The sequence below is a fragment of the Geotrypetes seraphini genome, chromosome 12 (assembly GCF_902459505.1).
Source record: "Geotrypetes seraphini chromosome 12, aGeoSer1.1, whole genome shotgun sequence".
NCBI lineage: Eukaryota > Metazoa > Chordata > Amphibia > Gymnophiona > Dermophiidae > Geotrypetes > Geotrypetes seraphini.
In genome coordinates, this window is record NC_047095.1 from 86,554,737 (window position 1) to 86,575,033 (window position 20,297).

At 41.8% G+C, this 20,297-nt stretch overlaps 1 protein-coding gene across 5 annotated transcripts in view; it reads right to left on the reverse strand.

Annotated features, from left to right (window-relative positions):
* Positions 1–20,297, reverse strand: part of BRINP2 (BMP/retinoic acid inducible neural specific 2) — a 160,054-nt gene that overhangs the window by 76,592 nt on the left and 63,165 nt on the right. For 2 of the 5 annotated variants that reach the window (XM_033915286.1, XM_033915288.1), the window contains one exon: positions 1,791–2,108. In XM_033915286.1, coding sequence (XP_033771177.1) covers positions 1,791–2,050 — 260 coding nt within the window. In that variant the 5' untranslated portion in view covers positions 2,051–2,108. Of the gene's footprint in view, positions 1–1,790; positions 2,114–20,297 lie in introns of all 5 variants that reach the window. The other 3 variants (XM_033915285.1, XM_033915287.1, XM_033915289.1) reach the window with 2 other exon arrangements.

Here is a 20,297-nt window from a genome sequence, read left to right on the forward strand (position 1 = left end):
TGAGGGAGTGTGAAAGGAAAAATAAAAACATAAGTCAATGAATTATTGGGAAAGAAAAAAACCCAAGGGGTGGGTTACAAGTAGGTCAAGCCTTAACTATCCAGGATTCCAAGGGAAGAAAGAAAAGAGAGAAGAAACCTAAAGCATGGGAGGAGTTCCAGAGGTACACCTCTGAGCTTGAGACACACATGAGAATCTGATTACCAGAAATACAAATGGGCAAAAAAAGGAAAAGAACCCATGTAAAGCATTGATCTATCTTATAATGACAAAAATTCAATGGGTGCAAGTGCCAGAGATCTCCAGAAATAAACTAAGGGATCCTAGATCTGATACCAATTTTCCTCGTGATCATCCAGTGTTGCTGCAAACCTTTCCCTTTCCAGTACCTTCCCCAACATGAATCACTAATCTTTTATGTGTGTGTGGGGGAGGCTTTCTCCCTCCACTTAGGTGCTATCACTAATTTTACAGCTAGAATCATAAATGATGCAAAATGAGATCAATCATGACATCTTCTCCTGGGAAAACATATAAAAGAGCAAGTGAAGCTTGGTCACAATCTTAATTTCTTCAACATTCTCCATTCCTTCATTTGCCTTGCCCCCCTCCCCCCGCCATCCTTTTACATTGCTATGGGTAACCAGAAATACTTTGAAATTCACCAAAGCAAGTATTTGGGTGTTTTGTGCTCTGCAATGGTAAAAGGAAGTTTGGTCCTGATTCTATAAATGGTGCTTAACTCCTAGGTGCCATTGAGTACGATTGCCAATCATCCGCTAGGCATCATTCATAAAATCACACCTAGTGGTGCCTAAGTAGTCTTAGATGCCGGTAGGCGTTGAATCCTTAGGTGCACTGCCATTTAGGTCCAGGTTTTCTTGACCTAAATAAGTGCACCTACTTTAGGAACCTACTGGTACCTAAGTCGAACCGTATCCAAAATCCGCCCTGAATCCATTCCCTAACCACACTTATTTGCTGGTAGGTGCCTCGGGATAGAAGCCTATGTCGAAGTGGTTGGCGCCTAATGCGTTAGGCGCTTAAGGATTGATTTTATAAAGGGTGCCCTAGTTAGGCGCCACTAGATGCTGTAATTGAGGCCGCCTAGGGATGCCTAACTAAAACCCATGCCTAATCTATATTCAATCAATTAGCTTAAGTGGTGTGATAATTGACCACGCCATTGAAGTTAATTGAATAACTGATTACAAAATAATAAAATTAAAAGTTAGGTACGGAATTCCGCACATGCTTAGCAATGCCTAAGTGGAGACACCTTCCGACACCTTATGGTGCCTATCTGAAAAGTAGGCATGGTTAGGGGCGCAGATTAGGCATGGTTGACTTAGGCATCACTAGGCATCCAAGTTAGGAACCGGTAAATTAGGCCTGGTAAAACTTACCTCTTGGATGCCGAATGACGCCTAAGCAAGCCTAGGCACCGTTAGGCAAGATTCAATAAACAGCGCCTTGTGGTTGACTGATAACCACGCCGAGCGGCGCCTACAATGCAGTTGCTGCTACTTGCTGTTTATAGAATCAGGCCCTTACTAGCTAACTATTTTTTAACTTTAAAAAAAAATTTATCAGCACTGATTAAGACAATTATGAAAATCAAGTTAGGCACCTGTTTTGGCTAGGTGCACCGATCTAGGCGCCTAACTTTAAACGTCATTTATAGAGCCCAAGTGCTTATCCTTATTGAAGCACTTGCTTCCTTTTGTCATTGCAGGGCAGTTTGGGAAAAATTGAGTTTATAGCAAATATCTTCATCTGCTCCTACTCACCTGTAGATTCTGTACCTGGTGGTGAAACCTTGCCGATACCTCTCCATGAAGTCAGCATATTCCTGAGCACGGTAGAACGGTCCACGGTCTGTGAGTAACCAGTCCAGAGGTGGCTGGCTAGGGGAGGAGTCCTCATGTTGCTCAGATGCTGCTGCTGCGCTGGCGGTGGCAGAAGCCCAACCATGGAAGCTTAACGCCAGGGATGCCCATAGAACCATCTGTCGGGCGCAGTCACAACGAACGACACTCTGCCACCTCATGCTTCTCGCGAGCGGTTGGATTCTTCATTCTCTCTCTCCTGCTTCTCTGCAGGACCCTCTATACTGGGACAGTACAAGGATCTGTGTTAGTCATTGCATAGGGACTGCCTGTGGTCTTTGTAAGCAATAACACATTTCAGAGGAACCCCCTCCTCCCCCACCGAAAACAAAATACCTGAAGAAGAGACATGTGAGTTCTCGAAAGCTTACTGTCACAATATTTTTCCTTGCTCTCAGAAGAGGTATCAAAGCATGCAGAATACAGATATTTGGCCTTTGCAATACTGAGACTTCCCACCACTCGTGTAGAAATGAGGATTTGATTAAAAACCAATTTTTCACATTTTGCTTATGGTAGTTAGATTTGGCAGCTAGGAAAGAGAGACAGCAATAAAGCAGCATTTGCTAGGATTGATTGTTAAGGGATCCTTTTATTAAGCTGTGGCAAAATGTGGCCCTTATGTGGGTCTCTCCCACACCCTAAGGCCATTTTTACTGCAGCCATAAAATGGCCTATTTTCTATTTGTTTGTATTAATGTCCATGCACTAATTCTGCAATTAGTGCATGGGCTATTTTTATAAATTACTGCATGAGCACTTACCGCCACCCATTTTGCAAGCAGTATGGGCTAGATTCTATAAACGGTGCCTAAGCTAGGGTTATCAGATGTCTGGAAAATACCTGAACATGTCCTCTTTTGGAAAGCCCTGACGAGCTCCAGCTGCATTTGGCGGGCCTCTGAGCATGCACGGATGACATCACACACATCCGTGCATGCTTCAAGTCCTTACATGGCAATGCTTAACTTTGGAATTCGCTCAACATTTTTAAAAATTTACTTAACTGGCACAGTAATTGAGTGCTCCAGTTTTCAGCCAGTCAAAAAATAATTAAAATAAGCAATTAAGTGTCCGTGCCAAATTCTTATGACGCCTAGTGATGCCTACCTGAAAAGTAGACATGGTTAGGGGTGGAGAATAGATGTGGTTTGCTAGGCATCCGAGTTAGGCCCCGGTAAATTAGGCCAAGTAAAACCTGATCTAATATATGCCTACATCTAGGATGCCTATGCACAGCTAGGCACCGCTAGGCAGGATTTAATAAGCGGTGCCTAGCAGTTGATTGACAACGATGCCAAATGGAACCTACAACGTAGGCATACTTAGACGTTGTTTATAGAATCTGGTTCTAAGTGCATGCACATTTCAGAGTTACCTTAAAATGCCTTAGCACGTCCACCAATACTCCATTTTTAGTTGCATTAGGCATGCATTAGCACCTAATGAAGCATAGCAAAAGGGCACCTTTAAGCATTGTTTAGTTTTTGATTTTGCTTTCACCTTTTCAGTAGTAGCAGTGGTGTAGGGAGGGAGAGTAGTGCCCGGCATCACCGCGCCATATGCCCCCTGTTCTTCCTCACCATGTCGTGCCCCCACCCCCACCCCTTGCATACCTCTTGAGATGCTCACCAGGAAATGACATCAGAAGAGAGCCAAGGCTGGCACGAACAGCAGGGCCTAATGGTGGGGCCTAAGGCGCCTGGGCCAATCAGAATAGACCCGGGAGCCTTAGGCCCCTCCTGGGGGCGGGGCCTGAGGCACATGGGCCCAACCCGACCATGTGCCCAAGGCCCCATCCCCAGGAGGGGCCTAAGGCTCCCGGGCCTATTCTGATTGGCCTAGGCGCCTTAGGCCCCACCAGTAGGCGGGGCTTTGGGACGGATGGGCCAATCCGGCCTCATTCCGTCGTTGGCTGCCTGCCGGACAGGCGGGTTTGGGCTCCCTCCTGGCCCGAAAAACTAGCGGGGGGGGTTGCCAGGGCCAGGAGGACTTGGGCTCTCTCCTGGCCCGAACAACTAGCGGGGGGGGGGGGGGTCGCCAGGGCCAGGAGGGCTTGGGCTCCCTCCTGGCCCGATATTGTCGGGGAGTTGGGGAGTCAGCGGGGCAAGAGGGCTTGGGCTCCCTCTTGCCCCGATTGTGTCGGGGAGTCGGGGGGGCAAGAGGGCTTGAGCTCCCTCTTGCCCCGATTGTGTCGGGGAGTCGGGGGGGCAAGAGGGCTTGAGCTCCCTCTTGCCCCGATCGTGTCGGGGAGTCGGCGGGGCAAGAGGGCTTGGGCACCCTCCTGCCTGGATCGTTGTGGGGGGGGATTCTGTAACCGGTGTTGTTTTTGACAGACACCGGTTACAGAATCTAGCTTTTAGGCGAAGGACTGGCTCCTCCTTCGCCTAAAAGCCCTTCTGTTGGACGTTTGTGGCCTAGGCGTGTTTTTGTTTCATTATGGCTAAAAAGTGTAGACATGCTGTGGGGGTACTTGTAGACGTAGTGGAGATTGGGCGTTTAGGCAGAAGAAGGCCATAATCAAAACATGGACGTTTGTTTTGGTTATGGACACTTTCCCTGCTTCTGGGTTGAACGTTTAGGGACTTAGGTCAAAAAGGGACTTAGACGCTTTTTTTGATTATGCCCCTCTAATTTTTTAAAAATGTAGGTGCCTACAGGTGCCTACCGATAGAGCTCCAGAACCGCGTTTACAGAGGTGCCTAGCGGCACTTAGGGCTCCTTTTACTATGGTGCGCTAGCATTTTTAGCGCACATACAAGATTAGCGCTAGCCGAAAAATTACCGCCTGCTTAAAAGGAGGCGGTAGCGGCTAGCGCGTGTGGCATTTTAGCGTGCGCTATTCCGCGCGTTAAGGCCCTAACGCACCTTTGTAAAAGGAGCCCTTAAAGTCACAATAGGCGTACCTCTGAAGACATGATTCATGAGTAACACAGGCACCGGTAATGCAGGCCTTTAAAACCCTGGCCTACATTACCGGCACCTACGTTAGATGCAAGCTGTGATTCTGCAAACGGCGCTGTTGCGTGATTGGCAGGTGATCGGTGCCACTTTTGGAGGCGGCTGCTGATCAGGGCGCCGTTTGCAGAATCTGGCCCCATGCGTGGGCTTGGACAGTGTTTGAAAGCAGAAATAGCTCTGTACTTTCACTTTGAAATGATCCTAGGAAAAAATATGTACGTTAATGTGCTGATTACCTTTACAATTGCTAATGTCAGTCACACAAATTTCCTGGGTTAAAACATGGCATATGCTAGACTTTTCAAAATTCTGAATGCAGGTACAAACCCTGCACTAGCCACGCTCTTAAGATCTCCTCCTCAACCTGCAATTAAAGGTTACACACATTAAGGCTTTACATAAGAACATAAGAGTTCCCATACTAGGATAGACTAAGGTCCATCAAGCCCAGTATGCTATTTCTAACAGTGGCCAATTGATCCCAAGGAGTGAAACAGACTTTATGCTGCTTATATTAAGAATAAGCAGTGAATTTCCCAAAGCACATCTTAAAAATGGCTTAAGTCCACACACCATTACCTGCACACCCAAAGTCAAGTTTCAAGTTTATTAGCATTTGATGAATCGCTTATAAAAAATATCTAAGTGATGTACAGTTTAAAAGCCACCAGGTGGTGGTTTCACGTACAATTTAGACGAATTAGACATAAGACAAACAGTATAAAATAGTATAACAATTGGAAAAAACAACAACAAAAAAACACAGCCAATATAAATCCATTAACCTTAAAACAATTAAGATAGAGACTAACATGAATGGGCAGGAAAGGAGGGAAAAGTTACAATATCTGTTGAAATTTACATAAAAGGGAAAACACAATAAGGAACAAAGGGAATTGGTAAATTTGATGGTCATAATAAAACATAAGAAATATAAGAGTGTCATGTCACATATCAAATGCGTCTTGAAATAAAAAAGTTTTTAAAATTTTCTTAAACGATAATAAGTCTTTTTCATTTCTTATATAGTTTGGTAGGGAATTCCATAATGTAGGGGCCATAACGGAAAATATGTCATTTCTTCTAGTGCCGATAATTTTCAAGGAGGGAATAGATAGTAAGTTTGAGGAGGAAGATCGTAGGGAACGTGTGGAGTTGTATGGAATAATCATTTTTGAGATAAATTGTGGTTCGTTGAAGATCAATGTTTTATATACCAGTAGTATAATTTTGAAAGTAATTTGGTGGGAAATGGGTAGCAAGTGTGATTTAATCAATAATGGAGTGACGTGGTCATATTTTTTCGCTTTATGGATTAATTTTATTGCAGTGTTTTGGATTATCTGAAGTCGTCTTTTTTCTTTCTGAGTTATGTTAATAAAGAGAGAATTATAATAATCAATTTTAGATATGATAAGAGAATGGACCAGAATGTTGATTGATTTAGAGTCAAGGAAGGAGGAGATTGAACGAATAAGGCGTAATCTATAGAAGCATGATTTAACTATTTCACTAATATGACTGTGAAATGATAAGTCTACGTCAATTATTACTCCAAGAATTTTCAGTTTAGATACAGATTCTAGAGGGGTATTGTCTAGAATAAATGGTGAGATTGGTGTTAAGTTTCCTTTCCAGGTGAAAAACATGGTTTTTGATTTTTGAATGTTCAATGCCAGTTTGTTACGATTTCATAAGAGGATACCCAAGTAAGAAATCTGGAAAGGTGTCTATTTTATAAAGACAAATCTCCAGTTGGCTTTTTGTATAACAATTTTAAATACAAAGGGCCTGATTCCCTAAAGGACGTCGATCTAAGCAGCCACCTAGAAGCGGCTGCTGATCGAGTGTCAATCGGTGTCCTGTAGAGAATCACATCTACTTTTACTAACAGATGCCTTGAATGTAGGACAGCATTTTAAATGCCTACATTTAAGGCATCTGTTTCACTAACAGAGATGCATAGAGATGTTTACCGATGTCCAAGGCCACTTCCGGTGGAGAACACGCCCACGCCACACCTTGTGTGTTCATAAGCGTCTCTAAGCATCTCCGTAGATGCGTGACATATGCCTATAATGTAGGCGTCCTTCCCCACCTTAATTTTTTTTAAACGTGTGTCCCAATTGGCTGTGAGATGATGGTAGGATGCCTACTGCTACATACAATTGGGATGCTTGTTTGTAGAATCAGCCCCCAAGGGCCTGATTTTGTACATGTTGCCTAAAAATTTAGTGTCCACTAGTGTGGCAATAAGCCCGATTGTCCAAAAGTTAGGGACACTATGTGGAATCATGCTTAGTGACGTCTATGTGGTGTTAGGCATCACTAGGCATCCTAACTTTTAGGTGCATTATATTCATGCCAGGGTTTTCTTGACCTACATGCATGTACCTAAGTTGTGCACACAATAGCGCCTAACTCAAAAACACACTCTCGATCCGCCCCCAACCATGCCCATTCCACGGGGAGAACATCTTTAAACCCACCAGAGACTTTTCCATTCTATGGCAAAAGAAACCAACTGACTGTCACAACAAATTCAAATTTCTGACCAACTGACTTTCCTGCCAAAATTCACATTGGTGGACTGACTGTCCTGTTCCCAATCAGGTCAGTGAACCCACTATTTACAAAGACAAACTGAAGACCTCACAGAATACCCTGAAGAAAGCCACAGCCTGGTGGCTGAAACATCGGTTTTTGACAAGATGCAGCGATACCTGGAAACCTGCTACAAGCACATGCCCACTTTTAACTGTACAGTACACTTTGAAATAGAAACCTACTGTTTTGTAGTAGGCGCCTACCAAGCTAGAAACCTAACTTTTTTTTTTTTTAATATTTTATTAAATTTCAAAAATTTAACAGTGCAATGTATAGGTTAATAAACAGACAGTAAAGCGTGAAAGCAAATACAACTGTATTTATGCACAATCATTTTATCCCAACTTAATCATCATAAATAAACATTTTCACCCACCCTCCTACCCACCCTGAATGTGCATATAACTAACCACATTAAAAACTATCCTGATGTAATATAAGATGTCAATGAGCCCCAAACCAATTTAAATACATTACCATGCCCCAATAAATTTGCATTTATTTTCTCATTCCTATATGTGGAGCATAAATTTGCCCACCAAAAAGAGAAGTTAAGACGATCATAAGTCTTCCAATTTTGTGTTATCATCTGCATTGCTACTCCAGTCACAATTATGAAGAGATGACATTTATAGCGATCTATGGGGGGTTTAATATGTAACATATGTGACTATCTCATATGTTAACGGAAATGATGACTCAAGTATTGCATTAATCTGCCCCATATTGATTTCCAAAAGTTGAGTATCAAAGGACAATAGAACAACAGATGATCCAGTGTCCCTGTGTCCAGATGACTGTGCCAGCATCTATTAGATCTAGAACTATCTAACTTATGTAATCTAACAGGGGTCCAAAAAGATATGTGTAACAGGAAAAACCAAGTTTGTCTCATAGATGCTGTTTCCAGCTTCGTTTGTTTACAGGAAGCCATTTAATAACTTTTCACTTCTGATTGTTGAAATAGACTAGCTTAAATACATGAAAATATGCCCGAGGGTGAGGAGCCTCTCAATTATCCAGCCATTCTGTTGCGCTGCCAAGCCATACCCCCTCTAGACACCTAACTTTTAATCCAATTAATGCTAATTATGAGATATTATTTGCCAATTATCGGCACAGCTTTAGCCTATTACTGAATTAAGTTAGGTACCTATATCAGCTAGATGCGCTGATGTAAGCATGTAACTTTAGGCAGACATTATAGAATTGGGGGGAAAATGATCAAAAAGTATGCTCAAAACCAAAATATTACCCTAGAACAGGGATCTCAAAGTCCCTCCTTGAGGGCCGCAATCCAATCGGGTTTTCAGGATTTCCCCAATGAATATGCATTAAAAGCAGTGCATGCACATAGATCTCATGCATATTCATTGGGGAAATCCTGAAAACCCAACTGGATTGTGGCCCTCAAGGAGGGACTTTGAGACCCCTGCCCTAGAAGTAATGAAAGGTTTCTAATATGTGAAATGGATCCCTCAGCAATTATTATTGAGATGACCAACCCATAACTTTATGGCTTCAGCATCAGAAACAATTATGATAAATCAACCAACAAAGATCAATGACTGTAAGGTTGGTGATTAGACAAAGTTATTTTTTGTTTTTTTTTTTTAAACTGGACAATTACATTGCTACCTGCGCTGAATCGAGTATGTTTTATTTAGAAGCCACATATACACATATTAGACTTACTTTGATTTTGGGGGTTATTACACATTGCACATTTTATAGAATGTGAATTTGATAATGGAAGAGGAGCTTAGATAATAGTTCTTGATGCTTTATTTATCATAATTGCTTGATAATAAGGACATGGTTTGGTTATCTCAATAATTATGAGGGCTCCATTTAATATATTACAAAATTTCCTTAATTCTAGGGTAATGTTTTAGTTTTTGAGGATACTTTTTTGAACATTTTGGGGCCAATACTGAAACCTGGTTTCTTCCCAAAGTTAGCGGCGATCCCAGATATTCAATACTGGGTTCGTAGCTGGCACAAAATTCACCATCGTGGACTTAGCCGGTGAAGCTGATTTTTATTGACTGGCTAGGGCTAACATCCAAAGATAGAGCTAGTTGGCTGGATAGCCAGCCATATGGGACTTAGCCAGCTACAAGCCATTCCCAGCCAGCTAAGTCCTGCCGAATCTATATTGGGGGAGGGGGAGCTTATATTTTATAAAAGCAAGCGCAGGTGTATATATGCCTTTATAAAATAATGCCTTTATAAAAGAAGGGGTTAATATTTATCTGGTGGTGGTGGTGAGCATTTTGCTCACTGCTGGCAGAATTATTCCCAGATATTCAAAGCCAGGTCCTGTCTAGGATACAGCTTTAATTATTTATTTATTTGAGTTTTTAGCCTGGCCTCCTAAAGGAGCTCAGAATGGGTCACAAATCAGGTACTCATGCATTTTCCCTATTTGTCACGTCAGACTCACAACTATTTAATGTACCTGGGGCAGTGGAGGATTATGTGACTTGCCCAGGGTAACAAGGAGCAGCACGGGGTTTGAACCCACAATCTCAGGGTACTGAGGCTATAGCTCGAACCATTACACCACGCAGTTATTTTTTGAGCCAGCTAACACATATCCGCTTAAATCGTATTTGTATTACCTGTTCTGTTGTGTTTGAAAAAAACATTTTTTCAATAAACACAGTATTTGAAATGTAATGTAAAAAATAAAAAAAATCCATATTCAGCAGTTTAGCAGCCAGGGATTAGCACATAAATCCCCCTTTTACTAAGCTGCGGTATAGGTTTCTACTGCGGCCCTGAGCGCTAAATGCTCTGACGCTGCTCCGACGCTCAGAAACTTCCTATGAGCGTCGGAGCAGCGTTGAAACATTTAGGGCTCCTTTTACGAAGGTGCGCTAGTGTTTTTAGCGCACGCACCGGATTAGCACGCGCTAGCCGAAAAACTACTGCCTGCTCAAGAGGAGGCGGTAGCGGCTAGCGTGCAGGGCATTTTAGCGTGCGCTATTCCGCGCTTTAAGGCCCTAATGCGCCTTCGTAAAAGGAGACCTTAGTGCTCCAGCCCATAGTAAAAACCTATACCATGGCTTAGTAAAAGAGGGCCACAGATAGTACAGACTTTTATGTGGTCTCATTTATGTGCTAACTCTGGCTGCTAAAGGACTGAATATCAGCATGTAAGTATCCAAGTGTTGACTTTGCCCCCAGAACGCCCCCAAGGCTTTGTGTTCGCTGCTAACCACGATATTCAGCAGCATTTAGCCGTTTAAGTCCCACTGAATATTAGTGGCTAGTCCTGACCAAGTGATTTAACCAGTCAGCAGCTGGCTAAATCATTTTGAATATCGGGCATTAAGCTCCCAAAATCAGCTCTTGTAGATCATAAATGCCAATGCACATATTTGCAATTACTCCAAAACTGGTGTAAATATTGATTTCATAAATTTATGTGATACACAATCAACTATTCTTGGCAGCATAAAAACTAACATGCATAAAAGAAACCTAAAATATAAAATGAATATAAAAAAATTAAATAAACCCCCCCCCAAAAAAATTCAAAGACAGTCTATTCAGCTCTATATGCTTGCTTAAACAAACATATCTTTAAAGATTTTTTAAAGTTTATTACATTTTATTGTGTGTTGGCCTTCTGGTAATATCTGCATATTTTATATGTAAGTACTCACATATTTTATAAAATGCATGCTTACATCCCAACTCCGCCCCTGCTTTGCATTGTTGCTGTAATGCTCCATGCACTCATTTGCACAAAAAAACCCAACACAATTTTATTAAATACCTTTTCCACATGTAAAACAGAATTTACATGAAAAGCAACCTTTACAAAATTATACCTACATGGCTAAAACACTGTTACCTGGGATGGGCACGTGGGATCTCTCGGCGAGAGAAAGAGATAATGGTTACTGCGGATGGGCAGACTGGATGGGCCATTTGGACTTTATCTGCCGTCATGTTTCTATGATATGGCTTTGAAATTTATCTTTATCCTCTCCTTGATTCTTTCCTTACCCCAACATGTATATGAAATATGTGTGTGTTTATGTATAGGTGAGTGTACGTACACATACAGTACATTGTCCATGCTTTCATACTATGAACTAAGGAAGCCATTCAGAATTTACAAAAAGATTATTATTTTGATGTGGTCAACTTAGCTTTACTCCAATTCATAAATAGTCTCCCAACCTTTGCAACATATGCCTGGTTGATTTCTGTTTGGTCTATTTAATTTTTACAGCTCAATATTCAAAAGGATTTAACCAGGCAGGAGATACTTCTGGCTGGTTAAATCCCACTGAGTGGCCCAGCACTAGGGTTACCAGATTTCCTCTTAAAAAAAAAAAATACATGGCCCCGCCCCGATCCCCCATGTGTCTCCTTCTCCAAGCTTCGGGCTGCGTCAGGATGTTTTCTGCGCATGAGCGGAAGTCGATGCAGTAACGTTATATGCATGTAGGCATGCACATGACGTCATCATGTCGACGTTCGCACATACGCTGAGGACATCTAGACAAGGTCCCGAGCTTGGGGGCCTTCTAAAACCTGGACAAACTGCTGGGTTTTGGAAATTTCTCTAGGCATCCAGACAGTCCTCTAAAAATAGGACATGTCCGGGTTTTCCCGGACATCTGGTAATGATCAGGGCAAGAGGGAGCCCAACCCCACTTGCCCAGGTGACCCCCCGCTCGACAAGATCAGGCAGGAGGGAGCTCAAACCCAACTGCCCGGTGCTACTCCCCTTACAAAATTGGGCACCTGATATTCAGTGGCACTTAACCGGATAGTGTCACTAATTATTGCTGCTAAGCAGCCATCTCCTAACCGGTTAGGAACAGCTATTTTCAGCCTGTTAACTAGCTAAGTAACCGCATAAAGGCTGTTCTGAATATCAACTGCGGAAACCTAGATATTAAATGCCGGAAACCAGATATGCCTGCCATTGAATATCTGGGGGTCAGTCCAGCTCGCAGCTGTGAGTGGCTCTGATACAATATACTGCCCTGGGCTGAATATCAGGCCCTTATTGTTTACCTCAATTCTTCTGAACTCTTCTCCCAGTTTGGCTCATTCTCTTACTGATCACTGTAATTATTTTTTCCCTTTCTGATTTCTCTTTATCACATATCCTGCAAATCTCCAACATATTGTCAGTGCTTTATTTATTAGATTTGATTGTAACAGCTACAGAAGCGGCATGAGCTACAAGTAAATCCTAAAGATGTGGAGGTTAATTGTATATGTGAGAAGATCAAATAGATGTCTGTTTCCAGACTATGTTATAAAGAGGGGCATTTACAATATGACATCTAAATCCGAATTTAGACATTTTGCAAAACGCGCACAAAATTCCAGTTCCAAACATGCCTATTTTCAAAACTGTAAAATGTCTATTTTGGTTTTTGAAAATGGATGTGTTTGTGCTCAGTGCGTCTATCTTTTTGAACCATTTTCAAAAAAAAAAACCCAAAATACAAACGACTCAGAACCAGACACTGGGATGTAGGAGGAGTCAGCATTTTTAGCAGACAGGTCACACAGACATCCCAGCAGAGCAGTGAGGCACCCTAGGGGGCACTGCAGTGAACTTCACATAAAATGTCCCAGGTACACCACTCGCCATAACCCCCTTATATTGTATGATGAGCTCTCCAAAACCCATTACTCCCAAACTGTATGTCATACCACTAGCCCTTATGCCTTCAAGTGATACTTATATATGGGTACAATTGAATTAGGATGGGGTTTGGAAGGCTCATAAATTCCACCATAAGTGCAGTGGTTAGAATGGAGTAAGGGCCTAAATCACTACATTGCCCACCAGGCTACTCCAGGCACCTGATTGCTGCGCTACTAGGACTGGCAATAACATATGAAGCTATCATACAGGAAGGTATGTACTGTTTCATTCACATCTTTGGTGGTTGGGAATAGAGAATGACACTGGACCAAATTTTTCCCCATCCCCGCAGGAACTCAATTTCCCGGTCCCGCCCCATGAGTTTTGCCGCTGTCCCTGTCCCATTTCTGTAAAGTCTGCCTTAATCACACAAGTCTCGAACACTTATGATTTTGAAGTGTTTGAGGCTTGTGCAGATGAGGACAGAGCTTGTAGGAATGGGGCAGGGACAGGAAAAGAACTCACTGGGACAGGACGGGAAAATGAATTCCCGCGGGGATGAGGAAAAATTTGCCCCCCAGGTCATTCTCTAGGGAAGGGCTCAGTGACCATTGGGGGAGTGTGGAGGGAATCATGTCTTTATTCCTTCAGTGGTCCTCTGGTCAGTTTAGACATTTTTTGGCACTTATTCATTGTTGAAACAGGTCTAGGTCCAAACATCTAAATTATGCCCTGGACGTATTGTTAAATTTTCAATTATGGCAGAAAAACATCCAAATCATAAGCCCGTCCTAGTCCTACCCAAGGCCCTCTTTTACTAAGCCTGGGACTTAAATCTTTCCAAGGAGTCTTCTGAATTGCTTGCCTCCAGACTAAAGGAAAAGAATGTACTTCAGGCTGGAATGAAAATTACATTTTATCAAAGGAGAGAAAAGGACTTGCTGCCATTCTTTCAGAAGACAACAACTTAGTATTCTGCAATGGCATCAGAAATCTTCTGAAGAAAATGGGTCTTTCAGAATATAACCCAAGTGAGTGGCGTCTTTTCATTGACAGCTCAAAACATAGTTTGAAATGTGTACTTTTTAATAACAGCAACAAATATGGTTCTGTTCCAATTGGCCACTCCACCAGGATGAAAGAGTACAAGGCCATCTCTTTAGTCTTGGAAAAGATAAATTAACCAAGAACATCAATGGGTGATTTGTGTAGACTTGAAGATGGTTAATTTTCTTCTTGGTCAACAAAGTAGCTACACAAAGTATCCTTGCTTTTTATGCCTTTGCGATAGTAGAGCCAAACATGAACATTAGACAAAAAAAAAGATTGGCCTATGAGGGAATATATGGTGGTTGGAGGACAAAATGAGATAGAATCATACAGTCACCACTACATATAAAGATAGGCCTGATGAAACAATTTGTAAAGGCTTTGAATAAAGACGGTTCATGCATTGAATACATAGCACATATGTTACCTTGACTAACCATGGAAAAACTAAAGGCAGAAATTTTTGATGGTACACAGATCGGACAACTTAGAAATGACCCACATTTCATAGCATCAATAAATGAAATTGAATCTTGTCTTCATTTGTTCTTCTTGTGAAAAACTTTCTTGGCAACAAGAAGGCAGACAACTACACACAATTAGTAGAGGATATGCACTTTCATTTCAACAGGCTTGGCTGTAACATGAGTGTAAAAGTCCCTTATCTGCACAGTCCCTTAGATCGCTTTCCAGAGAACCTTGATGACTTAAGTGAAGAGTAAGGTGAAAGATTTCACCAAGACATAAAAACAATGGAAGTCAGATGCCTAGGAAGATGAGATGCACACACGATGGCAGACTATTCTTGGAATCTTATGCGAGATTGTCCTGACAGATCCTACTCTCAGAAGTCGAATGACTGGAAAATTTGTATCATAAGCTTGTGCTTTTGGTATGAAATAAGTAGATTTTCCTGTTCTATACTTTTCTTTTAATTTTTTATATGTTTTCCTCATGCTTAAAAAATGTTAATTTAAACACTACATTAAAATATCCTGATTTTTTTAATAGAAGAGTAGAGTGAAGAGTGGTATATGGCACATATTCTGTATGTCAAAAAACTAAAGTTGATAGGAGAAAACTGGTGAAATTTTTGGGAATCAGCAGGTCAAATATACCCATAAACAGGTCTAACGTTTGAGGCACCAAAACTAGTGTTGGCCAGTGATAGAAGTATATAAATACAGGTACATAACAAAAGTGAAAAATTGTTTGGGAAAATGTTTGTTTTATATACAATGAGTTTTTGAATTGAAGTACAGATATTTTCTCTTTTTTGGTTCCTTTATTTTTTGTGTGTTTTCAATTTGGGGGGGGGGGAGGGAAGAAGGGCTGCATTTGATTTTTGATTTTGTTTTTTTAATTACTGTCATAACTTCTTCAGGAGACACATCTACATACAGAAAAGAGGTTAGGTGAGACCAATCATTTTTTATTTCTTCACTAGCAACACAAGATGGGCTGTTCACCCTTTACATCAAGAGGACTCAAATTCCAAACCTGAAGTGCAGACAGATACAAATAGGCACTGTCTGCTCTATCTGGTTTTCTAAATAATGAACCCATTATCCTGATTGATATGAATGTCCTCTGCCTCTGAGCAATGAGCTGCTTAACAAGCTGATGTTAATAGCCACAGTATATTCACAAGAAACTTGTTTTTAATGGGTTACTATGATCCTTAAGTGAGGCTATGTACTCTGTGTTTTATACCACATTTATAACCATCATTTATGGATAACCATTGATACAAGGTGGCTCAACAAAATTTTAAAAAATTATACAACATTATTGAACGTGAATCATTATTTTTATTTTAGGGTCAGACCTTCAACGATATCAGAGGACTTGACATTTGGGAAGTTTTGATCCACATCATAGACCCCAACATTCACCTTTAGCAAGCTGGGGGGCGGAGGAGGGTGAGGGGGAAGGGGTAAATTCACTGTGTTGTTGAATGTTCATGATTATGGTTATTCGTTAACTACAGTGTACTGAAGAGCCACATTACATCTGATATTCAGTATCTGGTTTGGAATGGGATTAATTTAGGAAAGCAAATAAATTATTACATCAAAACTGTATATTCCCAGTTTAACAAGGGCTTAAAATAGAAAAATACCCAAGAGATTTATGCATTTAGTAGCAGCTGCTAAAAGGGCACTTGAATATACTAGATGCTCACATTTACATGCATGTTACATGTGTAAATATTTAGAATATTAGCATTTTCACACTCACATGCACATATGGATATAAATGCCAATATTTTGCCTAAGCAGTGTTCTGTAAATACCTACTTAACTTAAATGGAGGGCCATTTTTAAAAAATACATCTAGTCCAATTTGGATGTTTCCAGCAAAGTTGGAAGCACACAAATGACCATTTTCGAAAGTAGGACTACTAGACGTCTAAAAATAAATTTTGTTTTTTGAAAATCGTCTACTTGGGCATCTAGGCCGCTAAGACGTCCAGGCCGCCAAAATGTCCAAAATTATATCCCATTTTTGACAAAAAAAAGACCAGTTTGGAAACATCCAAGTGGTCTGCATTTGGACGTGTGAAAGGCCAACCTTGTAATGGACTGGCTACACAAACATACTAACAGAGAAGTGGGGCAACTTAGAGGGCACTGCTGTAAATTTCATATAATGGGTGCAGATATACATCTCACCATAACCCCCTTTTAATTTAGGATGAGTCCCCCAAAACCTACTATACCCACCTATCTACTATCCCAGGGGTAGGCAATTCCGGTCCTCGAGAGCAGGAGCCAGGTCAGGTTTTCTGGATATCCACAATGAATATGTATGAGATGGATTTGCATGTATTGCCTCCTTGAGATACAAATCTATCTCACGCATATTTATTTTGGATATCCTGAAAACCTGACCTGGCTCTGGTTCTCGAGGACCGGAATTGCCTACCCCTGTACTATCCTAATAACCCTTATGGCTGCAGATGGCACCTATATGACAGTATAGTAGGGTTTTGGTGGGTTCATATTTTCCACCATAAATATAGTGGCTAGAGTGGCTTATGGGCCTGTGTCCTCCTCTTTATGGTTCACTAGCCCATCCACCAGGCTACATAAAACACCTGTGTGCTACACTAGTAGGCTTTCCCATGCCAAGCACTCTTGTACTTTTCCATTCAGACTTTTGCGGGGTGGGAGGGGTTCAGTACTTAATTTCTCCAGTGGTCATCTGATCAGTTTGGGTACTTTTTTCACACTTAGATGCTTCTAAAATCAGTCTAGCTAAAAACATCTAAGTTCCATCTAGGATGTCTTAGGAAAGATTTGGTTGTGGCCTGTAAAACATCCAAGTTAAGCCTGCCCAAAGCCCATAACACGCCTTCCAACACGCCCACTAAAACTCTGAACACACAACGGCTAAGTAGTCCCACTAGACATCCAGAAAGTTGGTTTTGAAAATTGGCATTTGGACATTTTGGGTGGACAAAACATTCAAGTGCTGAATTAAGCCATTTTTTTTAACATCCATTATGCCCCTAATAGCGTACATTTACAAGGAGTGAGCACACAGGGACAGAGCAGTTTTGAAGTGGTGGAGCAGGTCTGGGTTGTGTCCAGGAAAGGGTATAGTAACTCCTAGGGATATCTTTTTATATGTCAGGATCAGGGGCCACTAGACTACCAGGAATTATCGAGGGTGGGGCAGATCAAGTTAGGGGTGAGTGTTGGCAATCAGGTCAGGTCCAAGTCAAGCACGAGGAGGCCTCCAGAGATGAGGCCAATGCAGACCCAGGCTTTTTTTTGTCACCCTTCCTGTCAGTGCATAGCCAACAATCGCTAAGGCATGTTACAATGAGCTGCAGATTACTTCTCTGATTTTAACATGGTAGGATTTTGCATCTTATTGATTACTGCATCCCATGGAAAAATGAGTGAGATCCTCATGGTCAGTAGCTCTAATGCAGTATGCCGCAAACCCTTTGAAGCTGCAGCACACTAAACTCGGGGCCGCAGCTGGAGGGCATCTGGAAATGCGCAGATGCGATGGTGTCACGTGCATGTGTGATGTCTGTGCATGCATGGGTGTCCTTCAGCCACGGCCCTGACCCTTCTATTACCTCCGGTGGAGGGGGAGTGCTGAAGAAAGAGAGGAGGAGAGTCGCACGAGAGGCACATCCTGTAAGCAGTAAGTTGGCGCTTCTCCTCCTTGCCGGCGTCTTTCGGCACACCTGGAATCTGCCATGGCAGTTTGCGATACGCTGCTCTAATGCACAGAATTCTGCATCAACACCTTAGTTAGGCTAAAGTGTGGGGGTGAAAGACAGACACAATTTACGAATATTCTCTCTGTTTCATAAAACCCAGACATTCGATATATGCTTCACCTTCCCTGCTAATCTGAGATTATAGATCTTGCAGCTCCTGGAAGTTGGTTAAGAAATGTATTAATTTAGTCTAGAAGAGAGGCATCACTTTTAAGTTATTGTTAATCTTTATACTGTGCATAATTATCCAACCATACTATTTTATTGTCAACAATTTGAAGAAATATTACTGGTATAATAATTCACTCCCACATGGAAGCTGTGTGAACACTGGCTGTGGGATTCAGGTTCATGAGTAGGTTGAATTTTATTTCACTGAAAAATAAGAATTACATCCCAGCGCCCAACTTTAGGTGACCTCTAAGGACCTTTAGGCCCTTAAGTGCCTGTACTCTGTCAGCGCCTGCTGCCTTTTGCCTCTCTCTGTCCCAGATTAGTAGTTCTGGACTAGCACAAGTGATGGGAACTCTTGTACCTTGCCGAATCAGAAATAGACAGACTAAGAGAGAAGTGAGAAGTCACACTGAGACGCAGTAGGCTTCCTGCCTCGTGCTTGTCAAAATAATTATGTTTGTCAAGCTTTTGAAAAGAACATTTTCTCTCTTAATTTGGACTCTGCCCACCTATTCCTCTGTTGCTCTTCCTCCAACAGCTTGCTGGCACAGGAGCTCCTTGGGAATCAGGTTACAAAAATAAAATAACCTAAAATACAATAAAATAAAAATCCTAGTACTTCACACCCTGATTTCCAGATTCAGACAGTTTGGAGCATTAAAACTATAACTATCCCCTTCAGAAAAAACAAAATGCCTCAAGCTTATTTGCAGGATCAGCAAAAGCGACATTTATGTGGCCTGGCCAATTTGCTGCCCTTCATTACCACACACATTATTACCTCCCCCCACTCCCCAGGCAATGTAATAGAAAAATGACCTAATTAGTTTAAACAAACAGACAGCTGCAGCCAAATAGTCTATATGCAAAGAGAGCAAGGTGCCATAGGAATGACTGTGTAGGTGTTCTCAAATCTCAAATTGTCAATTAAGCAAACAGTGGAGGTGGAAGAGAAGCAAATGGTGACCCCCCCCGCAGTTTCAGCAATGTGCAGTATTTGATAAGGGTGCACACTGTGTGTGGGGGGAGAATTCTATAAATGGCGCTCAAAATAAGTGCCAAACAAAATCAGAACTAAGTGCCATATTCTATAAATGACACCCTAATTGCAGCCACCTAGTGACGCCTACGTTCGGGAACCTAATTTTTTTCTTAATTGGCTTAATCGGCATGGCAATTGACTATGGCAGTTTTCAGCCAATCAAAAACACATGAATTAAACAATTGAAGAGTTTGGCACCAAACTCTTAGGATGCCTAACAACACCTAAGTGGAGGCGCCTTCCCATGCCTAAGAATGCCTATCTCAAACAGCAGGCGTGGTTAGAGGCAGAGAATAGGCATGGTTGACTTAGGTGTCCGAGAAAGACACTTGTAAATTAGGCCGGTGCAAAGTTGGCCTAATGGAGCGATGCCTACCTTTAAAGATGCCTAAGTCTGCTTCGACACCACTAGGCGTGATTCTATAAATGTGCCTAGCAGTTGATTGACAACTGCGCCGAGTGGCGCCTACAATTCAGGCACCATTAATAGATATTGGCCCTAAGTACTATTCTACAAAGGGCGCTTAGTGCCAATTCCTATGCCCTTACCAGACTTACTTCTCCTGAAACCTGGTATAAATGCCCATGTTAGGCACTCTTACCCAGTATTCCATAATTATGTGCACATCTATTTGGAATGCTCATAACACATCCATGCCTCTCCCTTGGCCACAACCTCTTTTGAGATGCACGTTATGAAAA